Here is a 25,389-nt window from a genome sequence, read left to right as displayed (position 1 = left end):
AATTCGTTAATAAATTTTTATATAAATTTTAAAAGATAAAGTTATTGAAGAATATAAAAAAAATTTATAAAATTTATATATTTTAGATTTTGATCGTTTCATAGAAAATATTTTTAATTAAATATTTTCTATATTTTTTAATATTTAAGTAATTAAAAATTAATTAATGAATATTTTAAATTTTTAAAATTTTTTTCTTTAAAATATCTATTCTTTTTCATATTTATATACATTTAATTTCAAAAAAACTAAATAAAAATAATTATTAAAAAAAGTGTTTTGCTATATAAATTTTTCATAATTAATAATAATTTTAATTATTAATTATTTTTTTAATTTTTTTAAAAAATATTTTAATTATTTTTAATAAATAATATCTTACCTTTATATACTAGTGGTTATGTTCTGACATTTAATTATAATTTTTTTTTTTATAAAATTGGTATGCTTGACGTGAACTTTGACAGTTTCACTTTGGAATAAAAATTATTTTAAATCTAAAAATATTTTAGGGCAAACATAATTTTAATTTTTTTAAATTTTATGTATAATTTGAAAAAAAAAAAAAACTTACATAGCTCTATGGACCTAAGAGGGCTATCCCCTAAACCAATTAGCTTAAATAATAATTTTTAATTTATAATTAAATATGACTAAAAACTATTTTTAATTTTTTAATACACTATAAAAAAAAGTTGCTATGTATGAATGAATTTTATTAACGGATTTTCATTCATTAATAATTTTATTAGATTTATTAATAAATTTAAAAATTTATTAATAAATTTTAATATAAAAAGATATGATGATATGAAATTTTAACGTGCTTTTATTATTATTAAAATTCTAAATTTTTTTAATTTAATAAAAATTTTAAAAATATATAATCTATTATAACAATTTTATGTAATTTTTTAAAATAATTATTTGTTTAATTTTTTTCATATTTATATACTTTTAAAAATAAAAAATAATTTTAAACTAATAAATTTATCTATTTTTAATAAATACTTTTATAAAAATTATCATTTTTTTATAAATAAATTTTTTTTTATAAATAAAATTTTTTTATAAAAATATTTTTGAGGTAAATATAATTTTTTATTTTTTTATTTTTATTTTATGCAAAAGAGCTCGAGCTCTGCCTCCAATCCGGTAAACAAGCTTCACACTCCTAAACCGAATTAGGAGTTTAAAATGAGGGAGAAAAAGTGAAAATATGGACTATTAGATTGGCAGATTCACATGCAAAATTCTTGTTAAAAATCAAAATAAATTATGTTCATTGTTAAAAATAGGATAAAAAATAGTGAGTTAAAATAAAAAATAACTAATTAAAAATGAAAAATATCAACTAAAAATACCGATAATACGATTTCTATAAGGAAAAAAAAATCAAATTTACAATAATAAAACAATTGAATCTTCAACTTTAACAAACATATTATTAAAATTTAAAAATAACACAAAAAAAACAAAGAGAAAAATCAACTTCTAACTTCATTAATAAAAATAGAGTAATACAAGGAAAAATTCAATTTCCAGCAACTTTTCTCTCTATTTATAGCAGAAAATTCCTTTTTTTTTAGGTTAATGGATAAGTCTTTACAAATCTAATAAACCCACCAAATACAACTCAAACAAACACTCTAATGTCAACTAAAAATAAGCATACCACTTTTAAAATCAACCCATTAGATATGACAATATTTTTTTCTAATTTCAATTAAAAATAAGCAGACCACTTTTAAAATCAACTCATTAGATATGAAAATATTTTTTTCACATTGTTAGAATATGAATAATCTGTATACGAGATTACATAATCATAAACTAATTGATTTATAGAGGATTATTAGGAGTTGTCTTAATAAGACCTTATAATTTGTATATATACTCATTTACTTCAATGAAAAAATATACTGAAATTGCCGGATTATTCCTTATTTGATTACATAGTATTAGAGTCCTTCCAGTAGAGATTTAATTTTTTTTTTCTCTTTTGTCAAGTTTTAAATTTTTGGAAATTTAGAGCTCATATTTATCTCTCGCCGTCCACCTAAGGAGGATACCGAAGTCACCTTGCAACCCCTTTGTCAGATCTGTGGTTCGTTTGTCATTTGGATATTGAGTGGAGGTGTTTTTTGACACTGTTCACTGAATTAGATTTTATTGTTTTACTTTAATTCATTTGAAGGTAAGGAGTATAGGGTTTTGGTTGAAATGGTTTCTCACAGTAAAACTCATATTATTAAAATTATCCCAACATCTTCATTAGCGACTGAGACAGGTAAAACGTGTTTTATTTTCTCTTTATATAAATGGGTCATTGATTCTGGTGCCACGGATCACGTGACAGGTAATCTTCATAATTTTACTAGCATTCAATCTCATAGAGCACATTCTCCTGTTATTATAGCTGATGGGTCAACCTATAATGTTGAGGGTTCTATGATTGTTAAATCTACTCCTTCTATTACCCTATCATTTGTGCTAAGTTTATCTAATTTTGTCTTTAATTTAATCTCTGTGAATAAACTTAACAAAGACCTAAATTGTTGTGTTTTTTTTTTTTTTTTCTGATCATTGTTTCATTCAGGATCTTATGACGAAACAAATTATTAGTAAAGGACATGTATCTGGGGGTCTTTATATTTTGGAGGCATGGGTGCCTTAGTCCGTTGCCTGCTCCAGTGTCATGTCTCCGTTTGAAGCAGATTATAGGGTGGGACACCCTTCTTTACCGGTTTTGAAGAAGCTATATCCTAAATTTCATAAGATATCTTTATTGGAATTTGAGTCATGTCATTTTGCAAAACATCATTGAAACTCTTTAAGTCCTAGAGTCAATAAACGAGCTAAATTTGCTTTTGAATTAGTTTATTCAGATGTTTAGGGTCCATGTTCGGTTGGATCTATGACTGGATTCAAATATTTTATCACTTTTATGGATAATTACTCTAGAATGACTTGGATTTATTTTATAAAGCATCATTCATAAGTGTTTTCTCATTTTTCTGCCTTTTGTGCTGAAATCAAGACTTAATTTAATGTTTCTGTAAAAATTTTACGGAGCGACAATGCTAAAGAATATATATCAGAATCATTCCAGGCTTATATGACTCAACATGATATTTTTCACCAATCGTCAGGTGTTGATACACCCACTCAAAATAGAATAGCTGAAAGGAAGAATCGACATCTCCTTGCAACTGCTAGAGCTCTACTGTTTCAAATACAAGTTCTTAAGCAATTTTAGGCTGATGTTGTCTCTACTGCATGCTTTCTTATTAATCGCATGCCTTCCGCAGTACTAAACGGTAATACTCCTTATAATGTCCTCTTTCCTAAAAAGCTATTATTTCCTCTCGAACCACGACTGTTTAACAGTACTTACTATGTTCGAGATGTCAGACCTCGTGTGACTAAACTTGATCCTAAAGTTTTAAAGTGTGTTTTTTTGGGATATTCTCGCTTTTAGAAAGGGTATCGGTGTTACTCTCCAGACCTCAACAAGTATCTGGTCTCAACAGATGTAGTCTTTTCCGAGCAAGTTCCTTTTTATCCTATTGCACAAATCTCTCCTGATCAAGAGGATGATGATGAGTGACTCATCTATAGAATCATATCTGATGGTGGGACCTCTTCGAGTATGTCTTCTGCTGAAAAATCTAATGGTAACATTCCTCCGAATACTCAGCCTTCTGTTAAACCGTCAGTTGTTCAAGTTTACTCTCGGAGACTAGTACCTAATAATACATGTCCTGTACCAGAATCTTCTTTGCCATCAAATCCACTACCGAGTGACCTTGACCTCCCCATTAGTCTTCGTAAAGGTAAACGACAGTGTAAATCTATCTATTTTGTTGCTAACTTTCTGTCTTATGATCACCTGTCTTCTTCTTCTACCTCCTTAATTGTCTTTCTATATTCCATTTCTTTGTCTAAGACAGTTAAAGAGGCTATGACTCATTCTGGATTGCGTGATACAATGTTTAAAGAGATCAAAACTCTAGATGAAAATCATACTAGGGAACTAGTTGATTAACTATCTGGCAAGAAGGCTGTGGGCTGTAAATGAGTTTTTGCCATCAAAGTCAATTAGCAAGGCTTAAGGCCCGTCTTGTCGGCAAAGGTTATGCCCAAACCTAGGGCTAAAAAATGACATCAGTTCGCTTGTTCATCTCCCTAGCTCCTTCTCAGCATTGGCCTTTACACCAATTAGATATCAAGAATACATTTTTACATGGTGACCTCCAAGAGGAGGTATATATGGAGCAACCACCAGGGTTTGTTGCTCAGGTGGAGTATGAAAAAGTTTTCCATTTGAAGAAATCTTTGTATAGTTTAAAGCAGAATTCCCATGCATGGTTTGGAAAGTTTAGTAAAGTTGTTCAAAAATTTGGGTTGAAAAAAAGCAAGTGTGATCATTCAGTCTTCTATAGAAATTCAAATACTGGTGTTATTCTCCTTGTTGTATATATTGATGATATTGTCATTACAGAAAATGATAGTACAGGGATCTCTTCTCTCAAAAACTACTTGCATGCGAGTTTTCATACCAAATACTTGGGTCAGTTTAAGTATTTCTTAGGAGTCGAAGTCTTAAGGAGTAAAAGAAAAAATTTCCTGTCTCAAATGAAGTATGTCCTTGACTTACTTGCAGAAACTAGGAAGATGAGAGCTAAACTATGTACCACACCAATGATTCCTAATATATGTCTTACAAAAGATAATAGAGACCCTTATGATAATCCAGTGAAGTATAGGAGGTTGGTTGGAAAGCTGAACTTTCTTATAGTGATGACTCGGCCAGATATTGCTTTTGCAATAAACGTTGTAAGCCAGTTCATGTCTGCACCTATGGTGAGACATTGGGCCGATTTAGAACAAATTTTATGTTATCTATAAAGGGATCCTGAACTCGGTATACTCTACAGAGATCATGGACATACTGCACTTGAGTGTTTTTCTAATACTGACTAGGTGGGATCCAAAAGTGGTAGATGTTGCATCATCCGCGAAACTTTGGTGTGATAATCAAACTACTCTTTATATTGCTTCCAATCCAGTATACAATGAACTAAATAAGTATATTGAAGTTGATTGTCATTTCATCCGTGAGAAAATTTAAGAAAATTTAATCTCCACTAGTTATGTGAAAACAGGAGACTAATTAGGTGATCTATTCACCAAAATTTTAAATGGGCCTCAAATAAAATATCTTTCTAACAATTTTAACATGATAAATATTTATGATCCAACTTGACGGGGAGTGTTAGAGTGTGAACATAATACATAATCATAAGAGATTATATAATCATAGACTAATTGATTGATAGAGGATTATTAGGAGTTGTTTTAACAAGGTCTTGTAATCTGTATATATACCCACTTACTTTAATAGAAAAATATCATGAAATTGCCCAATTATTTCTTATTTGATTACACATATGAAAATTCTCATCCACCCCAACAATTCTTCTTTGAACTTGAGGGTATAAAAAAGAGAACACAACTGAATTGGTTGATTAGCCTTGTGTGGAAGACAAGTGAGCATATGCTGATGGAAATCCTTTGTATGGATACCCCAATGTCTCAATGTTTCCAGTCCGAGAGAATACAACCTGCATGCATCATAATTACTTCATTTGTTCATTGATAAATTTAACATGTATACTAATACATCGTTAATTAGTTTTACCTGATAATCTCCGAGTGTATATGTCCTAAATCCAGCTGCACAGTAATCGAAGTAGTATTCCCATGTCCTAATGAACTTCTCGTCAAATCCCATGGCCAGAATTTTGCTAATTAATAACAAAAACCAGTGACCATTAAAATCATTTGCTAAACTAAGATTATAATATATCTCATATGTTTGTTTGTATTTTCTGTAATATGTCAGATTATTTATTTTATTGTTGACATGAGATGTGAAAATATAATAATATGTTTACGTCTGGTTGTCCAAGAAATTTTCTCTCCAGCGTCTCAAAGTATGGTAGTAATGACTTCCTATATTTTCCACATGCTCCACACTGCAGAAGAGAATATTATTTTGTTACAATTAGAAAGAATAAGTAGCAGCCTATTTGAATAGTGAGTCATACCAGAGCCTTGAGGCAGCATTCATGGCTGATATTACCCGGCTGAATGAAGGCAGGCATCCACCAGGGAATATATATTCCCCAATAAAACCTGCACTCCGCCTGTACTCCTCGTAATATTCATCTGGAACTGATATAAACTGAGGGGAAATAAAAATTTCAGAATCTCTCTCTTTTGGGAATCTTCTGTAATTTGCTGCTGTGATCGTCTTAGTTATGTAATTAGCACCCAGAATAAGTTAGTTGTTGTGTTTGTAATTGATTCCATTATGGCATTACCTGTAGAACAAAAAGTCCGTCTTCTGACAATAATTTGTCGCAGCAACCAAAGAACTCCTCCATGTATTCATGTCCAACATGCTCTATCATTTCACTGAAAACACGCACCATTCTAACTGTAAATTTTGTTTCACTTGATATGCTCAGCTGCAAATATTTTTGTGGATATCGATTGAACTCACCAAGATATGATTCTATCGTATTTAGTAGTTTCAGGCAATTGACGATAGTCGCAAAGTTGAAGGCTGATATGGTCCTGACAATAAGAATTGGTCGTAAGTTTTTTAAATAAAGATATATTAAGGATTTAAAGATATATATTAAGGTAATACAGTTGTACTCTATGCCTCGACACATACCTGTAAGCCAGCTTCCTTCACTTTCTTCTCTGCAAATTTCAGCTGTTCCTCAGACAAAGTAATGCCAGTGTATTTACATCCAGTTCGTTTCACGACTTCAATGCCAAAGGTTCCCCACCCACAACCTATGTCCAGAACTTCCTGCTTCGGCTCAATTCTTGCCTAGATTGGTTCCAGGTGAAGAATGGGTACATGTGTAAATTAACACCACGTAAAACTCTAAAAAGAAAATTGATAAAATAATCGTGGATTGAGCTCACTTTTTCAATCAGAATAGAAATTTTCCTCATCTGTGCTGTTTGCAAGTCTTCATCTTCCGTCTATGAACAAATAAATACACTCATAAATAAATAGTATCATAAATGGATAGATGAGATTACTTGTTTACCTTAAAGATTCCAGTGGAGTATGACATGGTTTCACCCATGAACAGAGCAAACATGTCACTACTCTGGAAACACGAACCACAACGTTAGAAATAAAGCTTAAAGTTGAGAAATTCTCCTGAGCCCAGTTTTATCCTGGCATAAACGAATAATGATCTGATACCAGGTCGTAGTGACGAGAGATGTTCCTGCGAGCTTGTGTAAGAGTATTTTGCCTTAAAACACGCTGGTACGCCAACTTGGCGGATGCAAAGGTAGCTGTGAATAACGACGGCGTCCACCAACCCCTGAAGTCCATCCCAACTTGAATATTTAACATACAAATATCCAACAACGAGAACTACTTAATCATATTGGTAGTTGTACCTTTTCTTGTTGGATTTTGAAGCAGATTGATTGGCAATCAGTAACTGCAAATTGATTAAAATTGGAGATGAAAAGCAAATAACTTTTTTCTTTTTTTTTATAAAGGAGAAAATAAAAGAAAAGAAAAACGGAGCAATAGCATATCTCACCATGATAAGATTTACGAGGCCTTCACCCGCATCAGCAAAGGAAAAATCTCCATCGATATAAGCATCTGCAAGACCTACATCTGCCCGTGTCATCACCTGCCAAAAAATTTTCACGTCCTTGTTAATGCGGTGCGAATTCTCTGTAATATTATTTTCTGGTATACAATTTATGAAGAAAGAGCCATGCCTTCCAATAAAACTGGGGACTGCGAATTTTCAAATGTACTTTTAGGGAACATTTTGCTCCACTTCCCTCAAAAGTGAGATCTGTGCCACCTGCTTCCTGCAAGCTGAGAAATGGCAAAAAGTACATTATCAGATAATATATATAAAGATCAAGTTCAGTACATAAATTTTGTGGACTTCAAACGTCATATGAAAATTATTCTGATCAGATTAGGTTGGTTTTTAATATAACGTGATATGATAAGCAAAAGCCTAACAGAAGTGGAAATTACATTAAGCAGCCAGTGGAGATGAAGGATCCCAGAAATCTAGTAACAGTACGTCGGCCTAGAGTTTCCAACATGGAGGGTGCCTTGTGTACTTGATTTCTCACTGAATCAAAGCTTTCTGAAGCGGCCATGCTACAGTTCACAGAAGTAGACGTTATCAGATCGATCGTGAGCTACACACAAGTTGAAAAGCTATATGCTACGCTAAGAAGCTCACCTTCAATTATATGATAACGCTCAAGATGGAACAATGGATGACAATGGCAGTGATCGCTTTTAAAATCTGTCTTGAATGGGCTCCCTGAAAAAATATTCGAATATGCAATTTATATCTTTTGGGAATCATGTACTGTTAATTCGTCAGGTGCTCTCAAGGTAAATTCCCTTGTATCCATGCATTCTTTGAATAAGAATTTAAGCCTCCATTTCTCTTACTGAAAATAACTTCAAAAAAAATTTTTTTTTTCTTTATCTATATTTAGAAGTTATTTAAAAAAAAGTTCTTTTGCTCAAAATAAAAACTCATTTTTATAATTGATTTTAAATATTTATTATATAAATTATTTATAAAACTTATATAAATTTAAATTTATTAATCTTTTCATACTTAAATTCTTTAAGTTTTTCTTTTATTATAATTCAATTAAAATAAAAATATACTTTCACCTTATAAAAGTGAAAATTTAAAATAATCACTTTAACATGTAACAATAAATATAATTTTACAAATAAATTAAATAAAAATATTTTTTTCCTTTCACATAATTTAAAGAAAAAAGTAGCTTTCACCTTATAGAACCGAAAAATGAAAACAATGTTAAATATATTTTAATTGATTTTAATAAATAAATATTAAACGGCGTTTTTTCCACCTGAAGGATTGGATCACAGGTGAGGTGAGGATTTTAAATGCACGATTATGACACGTTTGGCTTTTTGCGAAACTGCATAATTAATCCCATCCTTCAATAGGTATGTGTAAGCTTACCATTGATTAGATGGGTTAACAAAGAGTCTATATTTACAAAATTTTATGTAAAATGAAACATTCCAAACTCAAATAAATTTTTAGATTCACTTTTTATTTAATTCAAAATGATGAACAAACTTGATATTTCTAAACTGAATTAACTGTTAGAAATAGAAATTATTAAGTGTTTTCAGTGCTAATACACTTAAAGTTTGTATAAAAAGAAGAGAATCCAATTGATTTGGTTGATTAGGGTTGTGTGGAAGACTGTGAGCATATGCCGATGGAAATCCTTTGTGTGGATACAACAATGTCTTAATAATTCCAGTACGAGAGAATACAACCTGCATGCATAGTAATTATCTCATTTGTTTATTGATAAATAATTAAATTAACGACATATAACAGAAATTAACATTTATACTAATACATTGTTAATTAGTTTTATCTGATAATTTCTCAACGTATATGTCCTAAATCCAGCTGCACAATAATCGAAATAGTATTCTCATGTCTTAATAAACTTCTCGTCAAATCCCATGGCCACAATTTTGCTAATTAATAACAAAAACCAGTGACCATTAAAATTATTTGCTGAACTAAGATTTGTATTTTCTGTAAGATTAGTATATATTGTGTGAGCAAAGGATGAACGGCTGCCTGGGCTACCAGAATTGTTAAAGTATTCTAAGACAATAACAGCAGCAAATTACAGAAGATTACATAACTAAGACGATCAAAGAAAAATATTAAAGGGGTGATTATGAGGAAAAGAAAAAAGAAAAATATTAAATGGGAAAGTGGATTTAAGAATCTGGAATGAAAATTAAGATTTCACACTCTATTCTATATTCACCTTAGACCTTGAGAGATTGAAGGAGAAAAGACAAAATTAAAATTTAATCACACATCTCTCTCCTCTTTAAATTTTTTTCAAGGATAATTATTAAAATGATTTAAAAAAATATTTATTAAAGTAGTGTGAAATTAAAATAATTTATAAAATTAATGTTTATTTTAAAAAATACTAATTAAATTGAGATTTTTAATAAATACCGAGAATGTTAATGTAATTGACGTTTTTAATAGTAATGTTTCATTATTTATTATTTTAAAAATAAAAAGTAATTGTGAGATGAATGAAATATATAATAATATATAAAATATAAAAGATTTTAATTAAAATTTAAATAAATAAAAACTGCCTAATAAATTTTAATAACACATAAAAATCTAATACTAATTTTTCATCAAAACTATTAAAAAATCCTAGGAGTGTTTTTATTTGGCGCATCGCAGTCAAGGGACAGATCTCTATTGTAGATTTGGTCCTTTCGGCCTTGTCTTGTGGGGCTTACATCTTGGTGTTGTTTTGTGATTGCATGTTATTGGAGTATTTGGAGCTTTATTCTCCTTAAGGCTGGGCTTACATCTTGGGGTTGATAGAAATGATAAGGAGATGGCAACGCTGCTCTTTATTTTCTCACAAAACCATGTTTGATTAGGGTTGAGCTTTAGACTTAAATCCTTAGATTGAGTTCAGTCTATTGGCCTTTGATATGAGTTGGCCAATTTGAACTACATATTTTTTTGGGCCATAGTGTATTTGAATTTTTTTATTATATATTGCGTAAGATATTTTAGTGATTTTCTAAAAAAAAAAAAAAGAAAAACAAAAGTTTAGAAAAAAGTTGAAAAGTAAAGTTGAGTAGCATTCATTATCATACAGGTGCTTTAATTTTGGCCCCGCCATTGTTGTTGGAAGACTCTAGCAACTTTCATTTTTAGATTTTTTTTTCAAAATAAGTGTCATTTAATGATTCAAATATACGACTAAATATTTTTTTATTAATTATTTTTTAATAAATAAAATATTTTTAAAATATTAATTAGATTCATCCTATTTGTATAGATATATATATTTTAATTAAAAAATAATATAACTTTTTGTATCAAACGACAGATAAAAAAACAGAGGGAGTACTCTATTGTTTTGTTCTTAAATTAAAAAAAAAAAAAAAAGAAGATAAACGTGTGCATAGCCTATCAATTATAGTTGAACTTTCTACTTTCTTCGAATAAACAAAATAGAAAATATTAATAAAATATCTAATAAGCAATTAAATTAACATAATTTTTTATTATTTATTTATTTTATTATACTATAATTAATATTTACTTATTTTTAAATTTATATTTTTTACTATAAATTTTTAAAAGACCTTTAAAAACCCTATGTCGCACTTGGATTAGCAATTTTTTTTTTCTCAAATATTAAGACTCTATTGTTTCAAAAAAAATATTTTTAAATATAAATTAATTTTTATAAATAAATGGAGTTTAAATTTTAAATTTCTTTTATAAAAGTATAAAGAGAATATATAGAGAGTGAAAAAATTCCCTCTTTAAAATTCTAGAGAGTCTTTTATTAGCTATCCACCCAAATTATTTATGATAGGGTAGATAATATGTCAATTAAACATTTAATATATTTAAATTTAATTTATTATAAATTCAAAATATAAATGTGTGAATTTAATATATTAACTTTTAAATTTATAATAGAAAAATTATAGAGAAACTTTATCTTTAATGCATTTATTGTGCCAAATTATTTGAGTAGGAACATTATTGATAAATTACATTGACATTTTATTGAGGAGAAGATAAATCTACACAGAGAAAGATTTTAAAAATAATTATATAATTATTATAACTATAAAATTAAAAACTATTTTAAAATATTAATAAACTTTTTTTTATGCCGAATAATCACTAAAAGATTTCAAAATATACTTTAATGAGGGGTTGATTTACAACCAACTTACTAATGGATTGTGCAATTGCGCAAAAGCCAAATGTGTCATAATCATACAGTTATCATCCTCGCCGGTGAGAAAATTGTTATATTGCTCTAAGCCTTGCTCAAGGGTCATAATCATGCAGTTAACATCCTTGCTCATCCTAGTAACAGCATGAGAAACCTCCTTTTAAGCAATACAAGGGTTTCCTTCACCATTTGCACATTATTCAGAATGTTGAGGTCCATTTTTTACTGCCATGAAAGGGGTGTCTTGCCCACTTCCTTATGTGAAAGATATAATAACTCCCATATTGACCGCAGATTTGATAACTGCCTATGTGCTTTCAACCATTTGAAGGTGAGCAAGAGAATTAGGAATAAAATAGAAACTATTTAGTAAGCTGAAATTCTCTAAGTGATAAAAAAATTTTCAATAGATCTCGATAATAGAATTAAATAATATGGCGGAAAATAATTCTTGTGTTATTTGGCAATCTATAAAAAGAAGAAACGAGGTGGTTGGAGTCTAGAGACTCTCACTTTGACGCTCAAATCAGAAAAATACTTTAAATGGACAAGTGAAATGGCCGATGAAATTAATGTAAATGAGTAGTAAAATGCATACATTGACCCTATACTTTAATTTATTTTTATAATATAAGAATATTAGGTTAATTAATTATTTTTTCTTAAAATCTGATTTATCCTAATTAATTTATAAGGACTCTGATGATAATTGAGTTTTTGAGAATTGATATATAACAACGTCTAACGATTAGAAGTAGAATATATGAAAACTCTATCAACTCTCTTAAACGAGTCTTTTTATCATGACCAGATATCATAGTCTCAAATATTTCGGAATGATTGAGTTTGGATGTTCAAATTTCTTAATTACGAATAATCACTGTGTGGACCAATAAAAGATTGCTACCACAAATAATATTTTGAACAAATAATATATCATATCACTCAATAATTTTATTTTATTTTGGTTTCTCTCTCCTCCCAATCCTCCAAGATTCAATAATAAAAAATTAATAAATCACATATGAGAAAGTTAAATGCATGAATAAGACACATTTGGCTTTTGCGCAACACGATGCTTCAATAGGTAGGTGCAAAGTTTCCATCTTTGTAAAAAAAAAAAAACATGCACCACACAAGTAAGAACCCACCTTCAATTATATCATCACGCCGGAGTTAGGCTTTTGATTTGATGGACGTCACATAGATGAGAATGAGACATAAAATAATATTTTGGTTGTAAAAAGTTAAAAAATATTTTCACATGCTTTGCCATTTGAAATGGTCAGAAAAATTAATTAAAAAATATTTTTTTCATAAAAGAATTAAATCATTTTAAAAAATAACTTCTATTAAAAAATCATCATAACATGACATGGCATAATGTATGGATTAAATTTTTTTTTTTACTAAAATTAATTGAAATTGATGACTAAAATTAAAATAAATATAAAAATTGATTTTATCATTTAAGATTTTAAATTTAGCATATAAATATAAAAATTCTATTTTTTTAATAATTTAAATTAAAAATATATATTTTTAGTATTTACTGGCTAAATTTTTTTTTCCTACAGTGAATAACTCCAAGAGAAAGAAGACCCAAAGGCAAGAAAAAATAGAAAAATCATAGAGAGTACAGGAAGATAAATGAAAAGAAAGTTGACTAGAGGGCCATTATGATACAGTCTGACTTGAGCGTAATAGCCCTCGTGATACCCACCATCATTGTTTTTTAGTTTCTAGTCGTTTTATTTTTAGATTATATTAATATTTTTTTTATTTTAAATGTGATTGAGTTAAATTTTTATTAATTTTAATTTTTTTATTTTAATCAATTTTTATAAATCAATTTAAAAGAAAAAAATTTTTATTTTATTTTTTAAAAAAATATATAATACATCAGTAAGGAATTTTTTTATTTTTTAAATAAATTTTAATACAAATCCATATGAAAAGTACAAGAAAGATTTTTTTTTAATTTTATATATATTAATTTTATATAAATTTCATTAATAAATAAATAATATGATATATATCTTCTCTTTATCATTTTCCATATTAACAACAATTATATATATTCAAATGCTCAGAATATTTTAATTGTAATTAAAAATTAATTATTAGTTATTAACTAATAACAATTATCACTTATCCACTATCGGTTTTATTCAACCGTTGCAACAATCGGATTCTAAGTATTGAGAATATATATATATATATATATATATATAAAAGATGAAGATGGAACAATTATCATTTATCCGCTGTCAGTTGTATTCAACCGTTATAATAATCGGATATAAAAAAAAATGAAATTGGAAATAGATAAAAGTTAGGATTTTTTAGTTATATATTAATATATTATCCAAAGGATATTATTTTTTAATATATTAACATTTAAAGCTGATGACCTCTGAGTTCATCTTATCTCCGTCTAGAGTCAGGCCCATGAAAATAGCCCATTAATTAGAGTTCTTCAAGCCATTCACGCCAGCTGGACCCAGTCCATTAAGTTTCACGATCGGATTTATCTGGCTCTCTCCACCAGGCCGGCCTCGTCTCCCCTGCACCTTGGGCCGATCCCATTTAGACTCTGCTTTGTCCCTACTCACCGGTCCAGCCCAGAACCCGAAAGAGGATCCATCCATCCATCCTGCAGACCCACCTACCCGCGCCCTGAGAGAATCAGAGGCCGTTACGCATGGGGCAGAGATTTGATTCCCTCGTACGTCCGTATCAGCGTGGCAGGGACAGGTGGTCTATTGATATTCGTTCTATTGGCATAGCCGACAAAAGGAAATCTATAAAAGAAGAAATACTCTCTTCTAGGAGGAGGCTTTTTCTAAATTTTACAGAACCCATTATAAAAATCATATTTTTCTGGATCTCAGATCATCAAAAGCTATTAATAAATTTGTATATAATAATGTTAATAATATTATTAAAGTCTAAAAAATAAAAATAAAAAATAACTTCTATAAAAATAATTTATTTTTTTACCAAAAAAATATTTTTTATTGATATTTTAATATTTTTTATTGATATTTTTTAAAGTGTCTAAAATATAAGAGAATGCCAAAAATTAATGTTTTTCGTACAGTATTCCAAAAAGCTATAAATTGCATGTCGGAAGATTGTTTGAGTGAGCCAAATCAAGAGAAATTTTAACAGCAATAACTGCCATTCTAATTCCATATATTTATCTTCTTCGGTATCGATAAAACACTAATTAAATTCTTTTAGAAATTTTAATTAATAATATTTAAATAAGATAATATAACAAAAATAATATATTAAAAATAAAAAAATTTTATTAAAATTTTTGAAAAATTTAAAAAATAAATTTTAAATAGTTAAGTAAAGTCTATTTATAATTGAAAAAAAATCTTAATATGCAAAATTATAAAAATATTCAAAAAAATAATTAAAATGTAAAATTGATCATCTAAACGATAGAATTTTTGCTTCGAATTTTGTAACAATCTTGTAACCGTTGTCATACTTTTGAAAGTCGTGTGTTTCGAATTTTCCTTTCTTAAAACCTATCGTGGGTCTCAATTGGACGTCGGCAGTAAAAATTAGGCCTGGTCTAAGTCTGCCGTAAAGTCCAAGACTAGTTGCTCTGTGTCATTCCCTTCCACTTGTAAATAACTTGATCTCGAGTTGTTATCAGCAGGGTAGTACTGAAATAGATCCACCACGTTAAACGTCTTGAAAATTTTCATCTCATTTGGGAGGTCAATAACATAGGCATTGTCATTAATCTTTTGAATGATCCAGAATGGACCAATCTTATTGGAGTCAAGCTTTTTCTGTCCTCTACCACGTTTCTTGCGTAAATACACCATAACTTGGTCACCGACATTGAAGGACTTGAAACGCCTATGTTTATCAGCTACAGCTTTATATTTGTCATTAGCTTCTGTAAAGCATTGTTGTACCTGTTTGAAAACATCCACATATTGTTTTGCTAAGTTGCTTACTGCAATACTATTGTGAGAACCTGTAGGAAGGGCAATAAGATCAACTGTATCCGCTGGGATTTTTCTGTACACAACTGCAAAGGGTGACATCTTTATGGAGCTGTGGATATCACTGTTGTAAGCAAATTCTGCTTGGACAAGAGCAAGATTCCAAGCAATTTTCTTATTACTGAGATGTAGCGAAGAAAATTGCCAAGCGTACGGTTCACCACTTCAGTTTGTCCATTAGTTTGGGGATGGATAGCACTGCTGTATCGAAATTCAGCTTCAAAACGTTTCCATAAAGTTACCTAGAAGTGAGCTAAAAACTTTACATCTCTGTCAGAAGTAATGGTCTTAGGAATGTCATGTAAGCGAACAACCTCATAGAAAAACAGTTATGCCACATGAGAAGTATTATTAGCTTTCTTGCAAGAAATAAAATGCGTCATTTTGGAAAATCTGTCAACAACGACAAAAATGGAATCAGATCCACGTTGAGTACGTGGAAGACCAAGAACAAAATTTATAGACAAGTCCTCCTAAGGATATGCTGGAATAGGCAGTGGAGTGTATAAGCTTGTATTCTACGAATGACCCTTCTGAGTTTGACAAACTGGGCACTTCTAGACTATCTGACTTGTATCTCTTTTTAATTGTGGCCAGTAAAAACGCTCATCTAACCCAACAATAGTCTTATCACACCCCAAATGACTACTCAAACCTCCTCCATGGACCTCTCAAATCAGTTTTTCCTGTAGGGAAGATCGAGGAATGCATAACCTGTTGTTCTTAAAAAGAAAGTCATTATGTATCAAGAACCCATCAGCAAACTGGTGAGCTTGGACTTTAGCCCATGTATCAGCAAAGTCATCATCTATAGCATACAAATCCTTCACAAATTCAAAACCCACAACCTCCTGATTAACTGTAATTAACAGAGCAGCCCTCCTACTCAACGCATCTGCCACCTTATTACTGTGGTCAGCCTTTTGTTTTATGACATAATAAAAGGCTCCAAAATAAACTGCCCATCGAGCATGCATCTTAGTCATATGTTTTTTAATTTTAAAGTGAATAAAAATTTGATGATCCGTGTGAATAATAAACTCTCGCCCCATCAGATACTGCTCCCAAGTTTTAAAAGTCCGAGATACTGCATATAACTCATGCTCATAAGTAGACCACTTTTTTCTAACTTCATTCAATTTCTCACTAAAGAAGGCAATAGGCCTTTTAGACTATGACAACACTCTGCCAATCCCAACTCAATAAGCATTACATTCAATCTCAAATAGTTTATCAAAATCGGGTAGAAGAAGAATAGAGGCAGAAGTAAGCTTATCTTTAATCTCTTCAAAGCTCTTGTTGGCAGTGTCAGTCCAAGCAAATTTTTGCACTTTCTCTGTCTTCAAGCAATCTGTGATAGGAGCAATGATGCTGCTGAAATTTCTGATAAACCGTCGATAGAAAGTAGCAAGGCCATGAAAGCTGCGAACTTCAAAAATAGTTTTGGGAATAGGTCAATTCCGTATTGCTTCTACCTTCTTCTCATCAGCATGTATCCCTTCTGCACTAACAACAAATACCAGGAATAGAACGCCCTCCTTCATATATATGCATTTTTTTTATATTAATAACCAGCTCACTTTCTTGCAAAGCTGTCATGTATCCCTTCTGTACTAACAACAAATACCAGGAATAGAACGCCCTCCTTCATATAAATGCATTTTTTTTATATTAATAACCAGCTCACTTTTTTGCAAAGCTGTCATGACTTGGCGAAGATGATGTAAATGTTCTTCTTCACTGCCACTAAAAATCAAGATGTCATCAAAATAAACAACCACAAATTTGCATAAGAAAGGAAACAAAACCTGGTTCATAAGTCGCATAAAAAGTGCTAGGTGCATTCGTCAAACCAAAGTGTATAACCAGCCACTCGTACAAGCCTTCCTCAGTCTTGAATGCTGTCTTCCATTCATCTCCCTCCTTAATCCGAACCTGGTGATAGTCGCTTTTAGGGTTGATCTTAGAGAAAACTTTAGACCCGAATAACTGATCCAACATATCATCAGTCGTGGAATATGAAATCGATACTGAACTGTAATTTTGTTGATGGCCCTGCTATTCACGCACATTCTCCAAGTCCCATCTTTTTTTGGAACTAATAGGGCAGGTACTTTGTAGGGGCTAATGCTCTCTCGAATATGCCCCTTCTTCAATAATTCTTCAACTTGTTCTTGGAGTATTTCACTCTCCTTTGGACTCATTTTGTAATGAGGTAGATTCAGTAATTTTGATCCAGGAATGAGATCAATCTGATGTTGGATATCCTGCAAAGGTGGGAGCTTAGAGGATTCCTCCACTATCCTAGAAAACTCCTTCAACAGTTCTTTGACGGGTGGTGGTAAAGATGGCGCATCCTCCGCTGCACCTGTTGCTCTCACTAATAAAGCCAGTATGCCTCCAGATTTCTCAACTGCGCCTGATAGCCTTTCCACTCCCATGGAAACAACAACAATATTCTTCCCTTCCACTTTAGAATGTTTTGCAGAACCGGAAGATAAAATAATAATCTTGTTTCGATTTTATCCTAGAAAACTCCTTCAACAGTTCTTTGACGGGTGGTGGTAAAGATGGCGCATCCTCCGCTGCACCTGTTGCTCTCACCAATAAAGCCAGTATGCCTCCAGATTTCTCAACTGCGCCTGATAGCCTTTCCACTCCCATGGAAACAACAACAATATTCTTCCCTTCCACTTTAGAATGTTTTGCAGAACCGGAAGATAAAATAATAATCTTGTTTCGATTTTATGTGAACATGTATGAATTCTCCTTCCCCTTATGCAAAGCATCAGCATCAGCATCGAACTGCTAAGGGCAACTTAGCAAAATTCTATAGCAATCCATATCTACAACATCACAATTAACGGTTCTTATGCAAAACTCATCGGTATATTTATCCACCCTTCGATTTTCTTGTACACAGTCATGATACCGGTTATACAAAATCTGAGCATGATTACTAGATAAGAACCGTTGTTGAATCATCTGCTTTATCAACACCCACTTTCATATGGGTTTCAGCCTTCTCCGATAGCGTTCGTTTTGAACCGAATTCCACCAAGCTGCTGCACCCTCTTTTAATTTATAGGCCATAAGCGGAATCTTTCGAACCTCTTCCATGTTTATAACTTCGAAGAAACGTCCAACTCCGCCAACTAATCAAGAATAAATTCTACATCTAATGAACCAGAAAAATTTTGAAGGTCTATCTTTATTTTGTTACCTTCTTAATAATTCTGTTGGGGATTTGCAGGCACAGGATTGGCGACAACAGGATTTGGAACTGGCTGGGGGCGTTCGGCCCCGATGGGTTGGTGGATTCCCTATTGCAGGGCTAACTGTCAATTCATCTCCCTCAATTCTACCAAAGATGTATCAATTGCAGCAAGTCGCGCCTCTTTGTTGTCTGCCATAAACGAACTTCACTCTGATACCAATCTGATAAAGGACTGATTAGACTCCATCAAGAGTTTTAACCAATAACGTTTGGCTAAGACGATATAACAGAAATGAGAGGTTAAAAACCGAAAAGTCTTTTTTGAATTCTTGAAAGATTGAAAAAGTGAGTATCAAATAGTCAAAAAAAGGCTATTTATAATAGAAAAAAATCATAATATGCAAAATTAGAAAAATATCCAAAAAAAAATTAAAATACAAAATTGACATTCTAAACAGTAAAATTTTTGCCTCGAACTTTGCAACAGATCTGCGGTTCTCATTACACTTTTGAAAGTCGTACGTCTCGAAATTCCCTTTCTGAAAACCTATCGTGAGTCTCCATTGAATATCGGTAGCAAAAATTAGATCCGGTCCAAATCTGCCGTAAAGTCTAAGACTAGTTGCTCCGTGTTAATTATAATATAGTTGAAGGTGAGCTTCTTAGCTTAGCATATAGCTTCTCTATCTGTGTGTAGCTCAATGTCGATGACAACTTCTACTTCTGTGAACTGCAGCATGGCCGATCCAGAAAGCTTTGATTCAGTGAGAAATCAAATACACAAGGCACCCTCCATGTTTGAAACTCTGGGCCGACGTGTTGTTACTAGATTTCTGGGATCCTTCATCTCCACTGGCTGCTTAATGTAATTACCACTTCTACTAGCGTTTTGCTTATCATATCACATACATTATATATAAAACCATCCTAATCTGATCGTAATAATTCTCAACTGATGTTTGAATTCAGTCGGACGAGAAAAATTTATGTACTGATGATGTACTTTGCCATTTCTCAGTTTGCAGGAAGCAGATGGCACAGATCTCACTTTTGAGGGAAGCGGAATAAAATGTTCCCTGAAAGTTCATTTGAAAATTCATAATCCCCAGTTTTATTGGAAGGCATGGGTCTTTCTTCATAACTGCGTAGCAGAAAATTATATTATACAGAGAATTCGTACCGCATTGACAAGGACTTGAAAATTTTTTGACAGGTAATGACACGGGCAGACGTAGGTCTTGCAGAAGCTTATATTGATGGAGATTTTTCTTTTGCTGATGCTGATGAAGGCCTCTTAAATCTTATCATGGTGAGATATGCAAGTACTCCGTTTTTAATCTCAAATTATTTGTTTTTAATCTCCAAATTTAATCATTTTGCAGCTACTGATTGCCAATAACTCTGCTTCAAAATCGAACAAGAAAAGGTAAAACTACGAATCAGATTTCAGAAGTAGTTGTCGCTGTTTGATCTTTGCATGTTAAGAATTCACGTTGAGATGGGTTTTAGGGGTTGGTGGACGCCGTTGTTATTCACAGCTACTTTTGCATCGGCCAAGTTGGTGTACCAGCATGTTTTAAGGCAAAATACTCTTACACAAGCTCGCAGGAATATCTCTCGACACTACGACCTGGTATCAGATCATTATTCGTTTGTGCCAGGATTAAACTGCGCGCGCTAATTAAAATTTCTCCACTTGAAGCTTAATTATTTCTAACGTTTGTGGTTTGTGTTTCCAGAGTAATGACATGTTTGCTCTGTTCATGGGTGAAACCATGTCATACTCCTGTGGAATCTTTAAGGTAAACAAGTAATCTCATCTTATCCGTCCATGATGCTATTTATTTATGAGGGGAGCTTATTTTTTTATAGACGGAAGATGAAGACTTGCAAACGGCGCAGCTTAGGAAATTTTCTATTCTGATTGAAAAAGTGAGCTCAATCCACGATTATTTTATCAATTTTCTTTTTAGAGTTTTACGTGGTGTTAATTTACAGATGTACCCATTCTTCACCTGGAACCAATCTAGGCAAGAATTGAGCCGAAGCAGGAAGTTCTGGACATAGGTTGTGGGTGGGGAATCTTTGCAATTGAAGTAGTGAAACGAACTGGATGTAAATACACTGGCATTACTTTGTCCGAGGAACAACTGAAATTTGCAGAGAAGAAAGTAAAAGAAGTTGGCTACAGGTATGTGTCGAGGCATAGAGTACAACTGTATTACCTTAATATATATCTTTAAATCCTTAATATACCTTCATTTAAAAAACTTACGACCAATTCTTATTGTCAGGACCATATCAGGCTTCAACTTTGCGACTATCGTCAATTGCCTGAAAGTAGTAAGTACGATAGAATCATATCTTGGTGAGTTCAATCGATATCCACAAAAATATTTGCATCTGAGAGTATCAAGCGAAACAGGATTTACAGTTAGAATGGCGTGTTTTCAGTGAAATGATAGAGCATGTTGGACATGAATACATGGAGGAGTTCTTTGGTTGCTGCGACAAATTATTGTCAGAAGACGGACTTTTTGTTCTACAGGTAATGCCAAAATGGAATCAATTACAAACACAACTAACTTATTCTGAGTGCTAATTACATTACTGAGAAGCAAGATCACAACAGCAAATTACAGAAGATTCCCGAAAGACAGATATTCTAAAGTTGGTTGCTTCCCCTCAGTTTTCATCAATGCCGGATGAATATTACGAGGAGGACAGGTGGACTGCAGGCTTTATTAGGGAATATATATTCCCTGGTGGATGCCTGCCTTCATTCAGCCGGGTAATCTCGGCCATGAATGCTGCCTCAAGGCTCTGGTATGACTCACTATTCAAATAGGCTGCTACTTATTCTTTCTCATTGTAACAAAATAATATTCTCTTTCTGCAGTGTGGAGCATGTGGAAAATATAGGAAGTCATTACTACCATACTTTGAGACGCTGGAGGGAAAATTTCTTGGACAACCAGAAGTAAACATATTATATTTTCACATTTCATGTCAACAATAAAATAAATAATTTGACATATTACAGAGAATACAAATCTTAGTTTAGCAAATGATTTTAATGGTCACTGGTTTTTGTTATTAATTGTTATTAATTAGCAAAATTCTGGCCATGGGATTTGACGAGAAGTTTATTAAGAAATGGGAATACTATTTCGACTATTGTGCTGCTGGATTTAGGACATATACGCTTGGAAATTATCAGGTAACACACAAATTAATGATGTATTAGCATATATATTAATTTCATTTATCTATTCTTAATTTAATTTATCAATGAAAAAATGAGGTAATTAACATGCATGCAGGTTGTATTCTCTCGGACTGCAAATATTGAGATATTACAGTATCCATACAAAGGATTTCCGTCAGCATATGTTCACTTGTCTACGACATGAGTCTAATCAACCACATCAGTTATGTTCTCTTTTTTATTAGTCGTTATGTAATTAATAATAAATAAATAAATCATATATATACTTAACTTAGAATAATCAATCGAAATTATTTAATAATTTTATAGTAGCTCTTATACATCATTTATATAAATTTTACTCCATCCATGTGGGATAGAGTCCCACAATTACTGTCCTAGCAGGAGCTTATGTTGGCCAGAATTGAAATTGGCAATGAAATTAGAGGCAACAATCCCTAGTTGTGGTTAAAAGAAGTTAAAAATACTGTATTTTGACAAGTCATTTAACAATTAACATAATGTAGAAATTTTGGAAAACTAAAAGGCAAGACTACTTATTATCTTGTCGGGCTGAATACTTGGCTTGTTAACCTAGGAAAAAAAAATGAAAATTAAGTAATTTTATGTTTCTGTCACAATGCAAGTTGCATATTCGGCCCATATTATAGGTTCATTATTAAGTATGAAAGAATTTAATAGTTACAATATAATATTTTAAAAAATAGTCTCCACAGACTTAATCCGATAGTAAATGTATTTAAATAAATACGAAAAATCTTAAATTCTATTCTCTTAATCTCCAATTTTTATTTAAAAATAAATATTTTTTATATCTGCAAACACTCAAAAGTTAAGATTTTAGTATTTATGATTAAAAATCAAGTTAGCAAAAATCTAGAAGATAATAGAATTGTAATTACTTATCTTCAATAGTCTAAAATAAGTATAATACATTTACTTTAGCAAAATTCTAGAATAAATAAAAAAAATTAAAAAATATATAAACTAACTTATAAAGTCGGTACTGCATAAATAGGCTTTATGGGTGTAAGAATTATAAGTAGAAAAACAAATCACTCATTAGTCAAATTATTTTGTAGTTCTCGATAAATAAAATTTTCTCATTAGTTCACAAATTATTTTTTATTTTATTATTATCCAAATTTTTCTATCAAATCTCATTCATTTTTAATCATTAATTTCTCATTACCAAATACTCAAAAATTAACGGTGATATCAGAGTCTTGTTCGATCAATAACTGAATTTAATTAAAATTACCCTCTATCTAATATTACCTAATCGAAAAATAATTTTCATAACTCAATCACCATAGCTTCTTCCTCTATCAATAAATTACTTCCAATCTTTTCTGGAGAAAATTATGATTATGGGGCCATTTGAATGAAGACATATTTTGTCTCTCAAGAATTATGGGAGATTATAAAGAAAGGAGTGATTATGGCAAGTAATTCTACTCCAAATGAAGAAGAGCTAAAAAGATTAAAGGAGGAGAAGAGAAAAGATGGAGATGCCTTATTCTACATCTAAATGGTATTGGCGGAATCACTTTTTTTGAGAATAGATGGGCCAAATCTGTTAAAGAAGTTTGGAAAACCTTGATGGAAGAGTTTTAAGACAGTATCAAGATACGCACTATTGAACTTCAAACTCTACGAAGAGAATTTGAAAATTTGAATATAAAGAATTCTGAGACCATTAAAGAATATTATTCTAGAATTAAAGAAGTGGTAAATCAATAACAATATATGGAGAAACAATTTTTTATCAAAGAGTTGAGAAAATATTAATTTCTATTATTAAAAAATTTAATACAATAACTATTAGTATTGAGCAATTTAAGGATTTAGCCACTCTATCAGTAACTGAGTTGGTTAGATCTTTAGAAACTTATGAGCAAAAATTGAGTAGGCATGATCAAAACTCTATTGAAAATGTCTTTCACTCTAAATTAAATAAAAGGTCTCAAAAGTCCAAATTTGGTGGTAAGAAATTTAAAGAATTTTATGGAAGAGAAGAGAAAGGAGAAAGAAATCAAAGTCAAAGTAAAAAAAGATATCTGCATGCCAAATCTGTAAAAGAACCATCTACTTGGAGAAAAACTGCTTCTTTAGAGAAAGTAATCAATGTCGACATTGCAAGAAATATGTCCACATGGAAAAAGATTGTTAACTAAGAAAAGATATCAAGCTCACTATTCCAAAAAAGAAGATCAAGGTAATCATCTCTTCTTTGCGTGCCAATCTGCAGTAAAGCAAAAAATAGAAAGAGATAATGAGGTATGGTATCTAGATAGTGGGTGTAGCAATCACATGTCTCCTAATGAGAAGGCTTTTCTAGTTGTAGAGTACAACTAGACAATGGACAGTTAGTCAATGTCAATGGTATTGACACTCTTGCTATCAATACAAGAAAAGGTACACAATTCATTAAAGTACTCTATATTCTTGATTTAAAGAGAAATGCACTATATTTGATAATAAAAATAAAAATTTGATAATTGAAAAAGTGAAAATGCAACAACAAAAAAATTTTCTCATTGTCTACCTAAAAATGGAGACAACTATGACAGTACTACAAGATCAATCATGGTTATAGCGTCGAAGGTTCAATCACTTCAACTTTCAAGGCTTGAAGATACTTCATCAATTAAAGATAATGAAAGGCCTACCAACAATTCAAGTAGTTGATCAAGTATGTGAAGGATGTCTTCTTGATAAGCAACATAGAAAGCCATTTCCTAACAAAGGTTGCTGGAGAACAAAAGAAGCCTTGCAGTTGGTGCACACTGATATATGTGGACCAATAAGGATACCTTCAATAAGCCAATAAAGATACTTTATTTTTTATTAATGACTATATAAAAATGACTTGGGTATACTTCATGCCTGAAAGATCAGAAGTCTTTAAGATTTTTAAAAGATTCAAGAATATTGTTGATAATCAAAGTGACAAGAAGATTAAAGTCACCAGAAGTGACCGAGGAAAAGAATATATGTCAAAG

The 25,389-nt window shown here is 31.1% G+C and overlaps 2 protein-coding genes across 5 annotated transcripts; one reads left to right on the top strand and one right to left on the bottom strand.

Annotated features, from left to right (window-relative positions):
- Positions 1 to 5,401: 5,401 nt before the first annotated feature.
- On the bottom strand, positions 5,402 to 8,539 carry LOC110610484 (tuberculostearic acid methyltransferase UfaA1). Its single transcript, XM_021750419.2, has 15 exons — positions 8,322 to 8,539; positions 8,108 to 8,236; positions 7,837 to 7,939; positions 7,650 to 7,745; positions 7,501 to 7,544; positions 7,298 to 7,421; positions 7,137 to 7,199; positions 7,009 to 7,068; positions 6,749 to 6,910; positions 6,572 to 6,645; positions 6,390 to 6,483; positions 6,114 to 6,250; positions 5,961 to 6,041; positions 5,705 to 5,810; positions 5,402 to 5,627 (listed from the first exon to the last, which is right to left on the bottom strand). Exons 2-15 carry the CDS (start codon positions 8,233 to 8,235, stop codon positions 5,532 to 5,534), a joined length of 1,368 nt encoding a protein of 455 aa, XP_021606111.1. The 5' UTR covers position 8,236; positions 8,322 to 8,539; the 3' UTR covers positions 5,402 to 5,531.
- Positions 8,540 to 19,746: 11,207 nt separating this feature from the next.
- On the top strand, positions 19,747 to 22,828 carry LOC110610483 (tuberculostearic acid methyltransferase UfaA1). Of its 4 annotated transcripts, XM_043955033.1 has the most exons (15): positions 19,747 to 19,808; positions 19,892 to 20,020; positions 20,174 to 20,276; positions 20,369 to 20,464; positions 20,538 to 20,581; positions 20,665 to 20,788; positions 20,895 to 20,957; positions 21,028 to 21,087; positions 21,186 to 21,346; positions 21,450 to 21,498; positions 21,581 to 21,703; positions 21,788 to 21,981; positions 22,055 to 22,135; positions 22,270 to 22,375; positions 22,479 to 22,828. In XM_043955033.1, exons 2-15 carry the CDS (start codon positions 19,893 to 19,895, stop codon positions 22,566 to 22,568), a joined length of 1,422 nt encoding a protein of 473 aa, XP_043810968.1. In that variant the 5' UTR covers positions 19,747 to 19,808; position 19,892; the 3' UTR covers positions 22,569 to 22,828. The 4 variants fall into 4 exon arrangements, with proteins under 4 accessions (XP_043810968.1, XP_043810969.1, XP_021606110.1 ...); XM_043955034.1 differs by lacking the exon at positions 19,747 to 19,808 and having other exon boundaries at positions 19,823 to 20,020; positions 21,186 to 21,350; positions 21,450 to 21,523; positions 21,610 to 21,703; positions 21,845 to 21,981; XM_021750418.2 differs by lacking the exon at positions 19,747 to 19,808 and having other exon boundaries at positions 19,823 to 20,020; positions 21,845 to 21,981; positions 22,479 to 22,826.
- The last annotated feature ends 2,561 nt before the right edge of the window (positions 22,829 to 25,389 follow it).

Source organism: Manihot esculenta, chromosome 3, assembly GCF_001659605.2.
Source record: "Manihot esculenta cultivar AM560-2 chromosome 3, M.esculenta_v8, whole genome shotgun sequence".
NCBI lineage: Eukaryota > Viridiplantae > Streptophyta > Magnoliopsida > Malpighiales > Euphorbiaceae > Manihot > Manihot esculenta.
The sequence above is the reverse complement of the archived record's forward strand: the minus strand, read 5'-3'. Positions and strand labels throughout refer to the sequence as shown.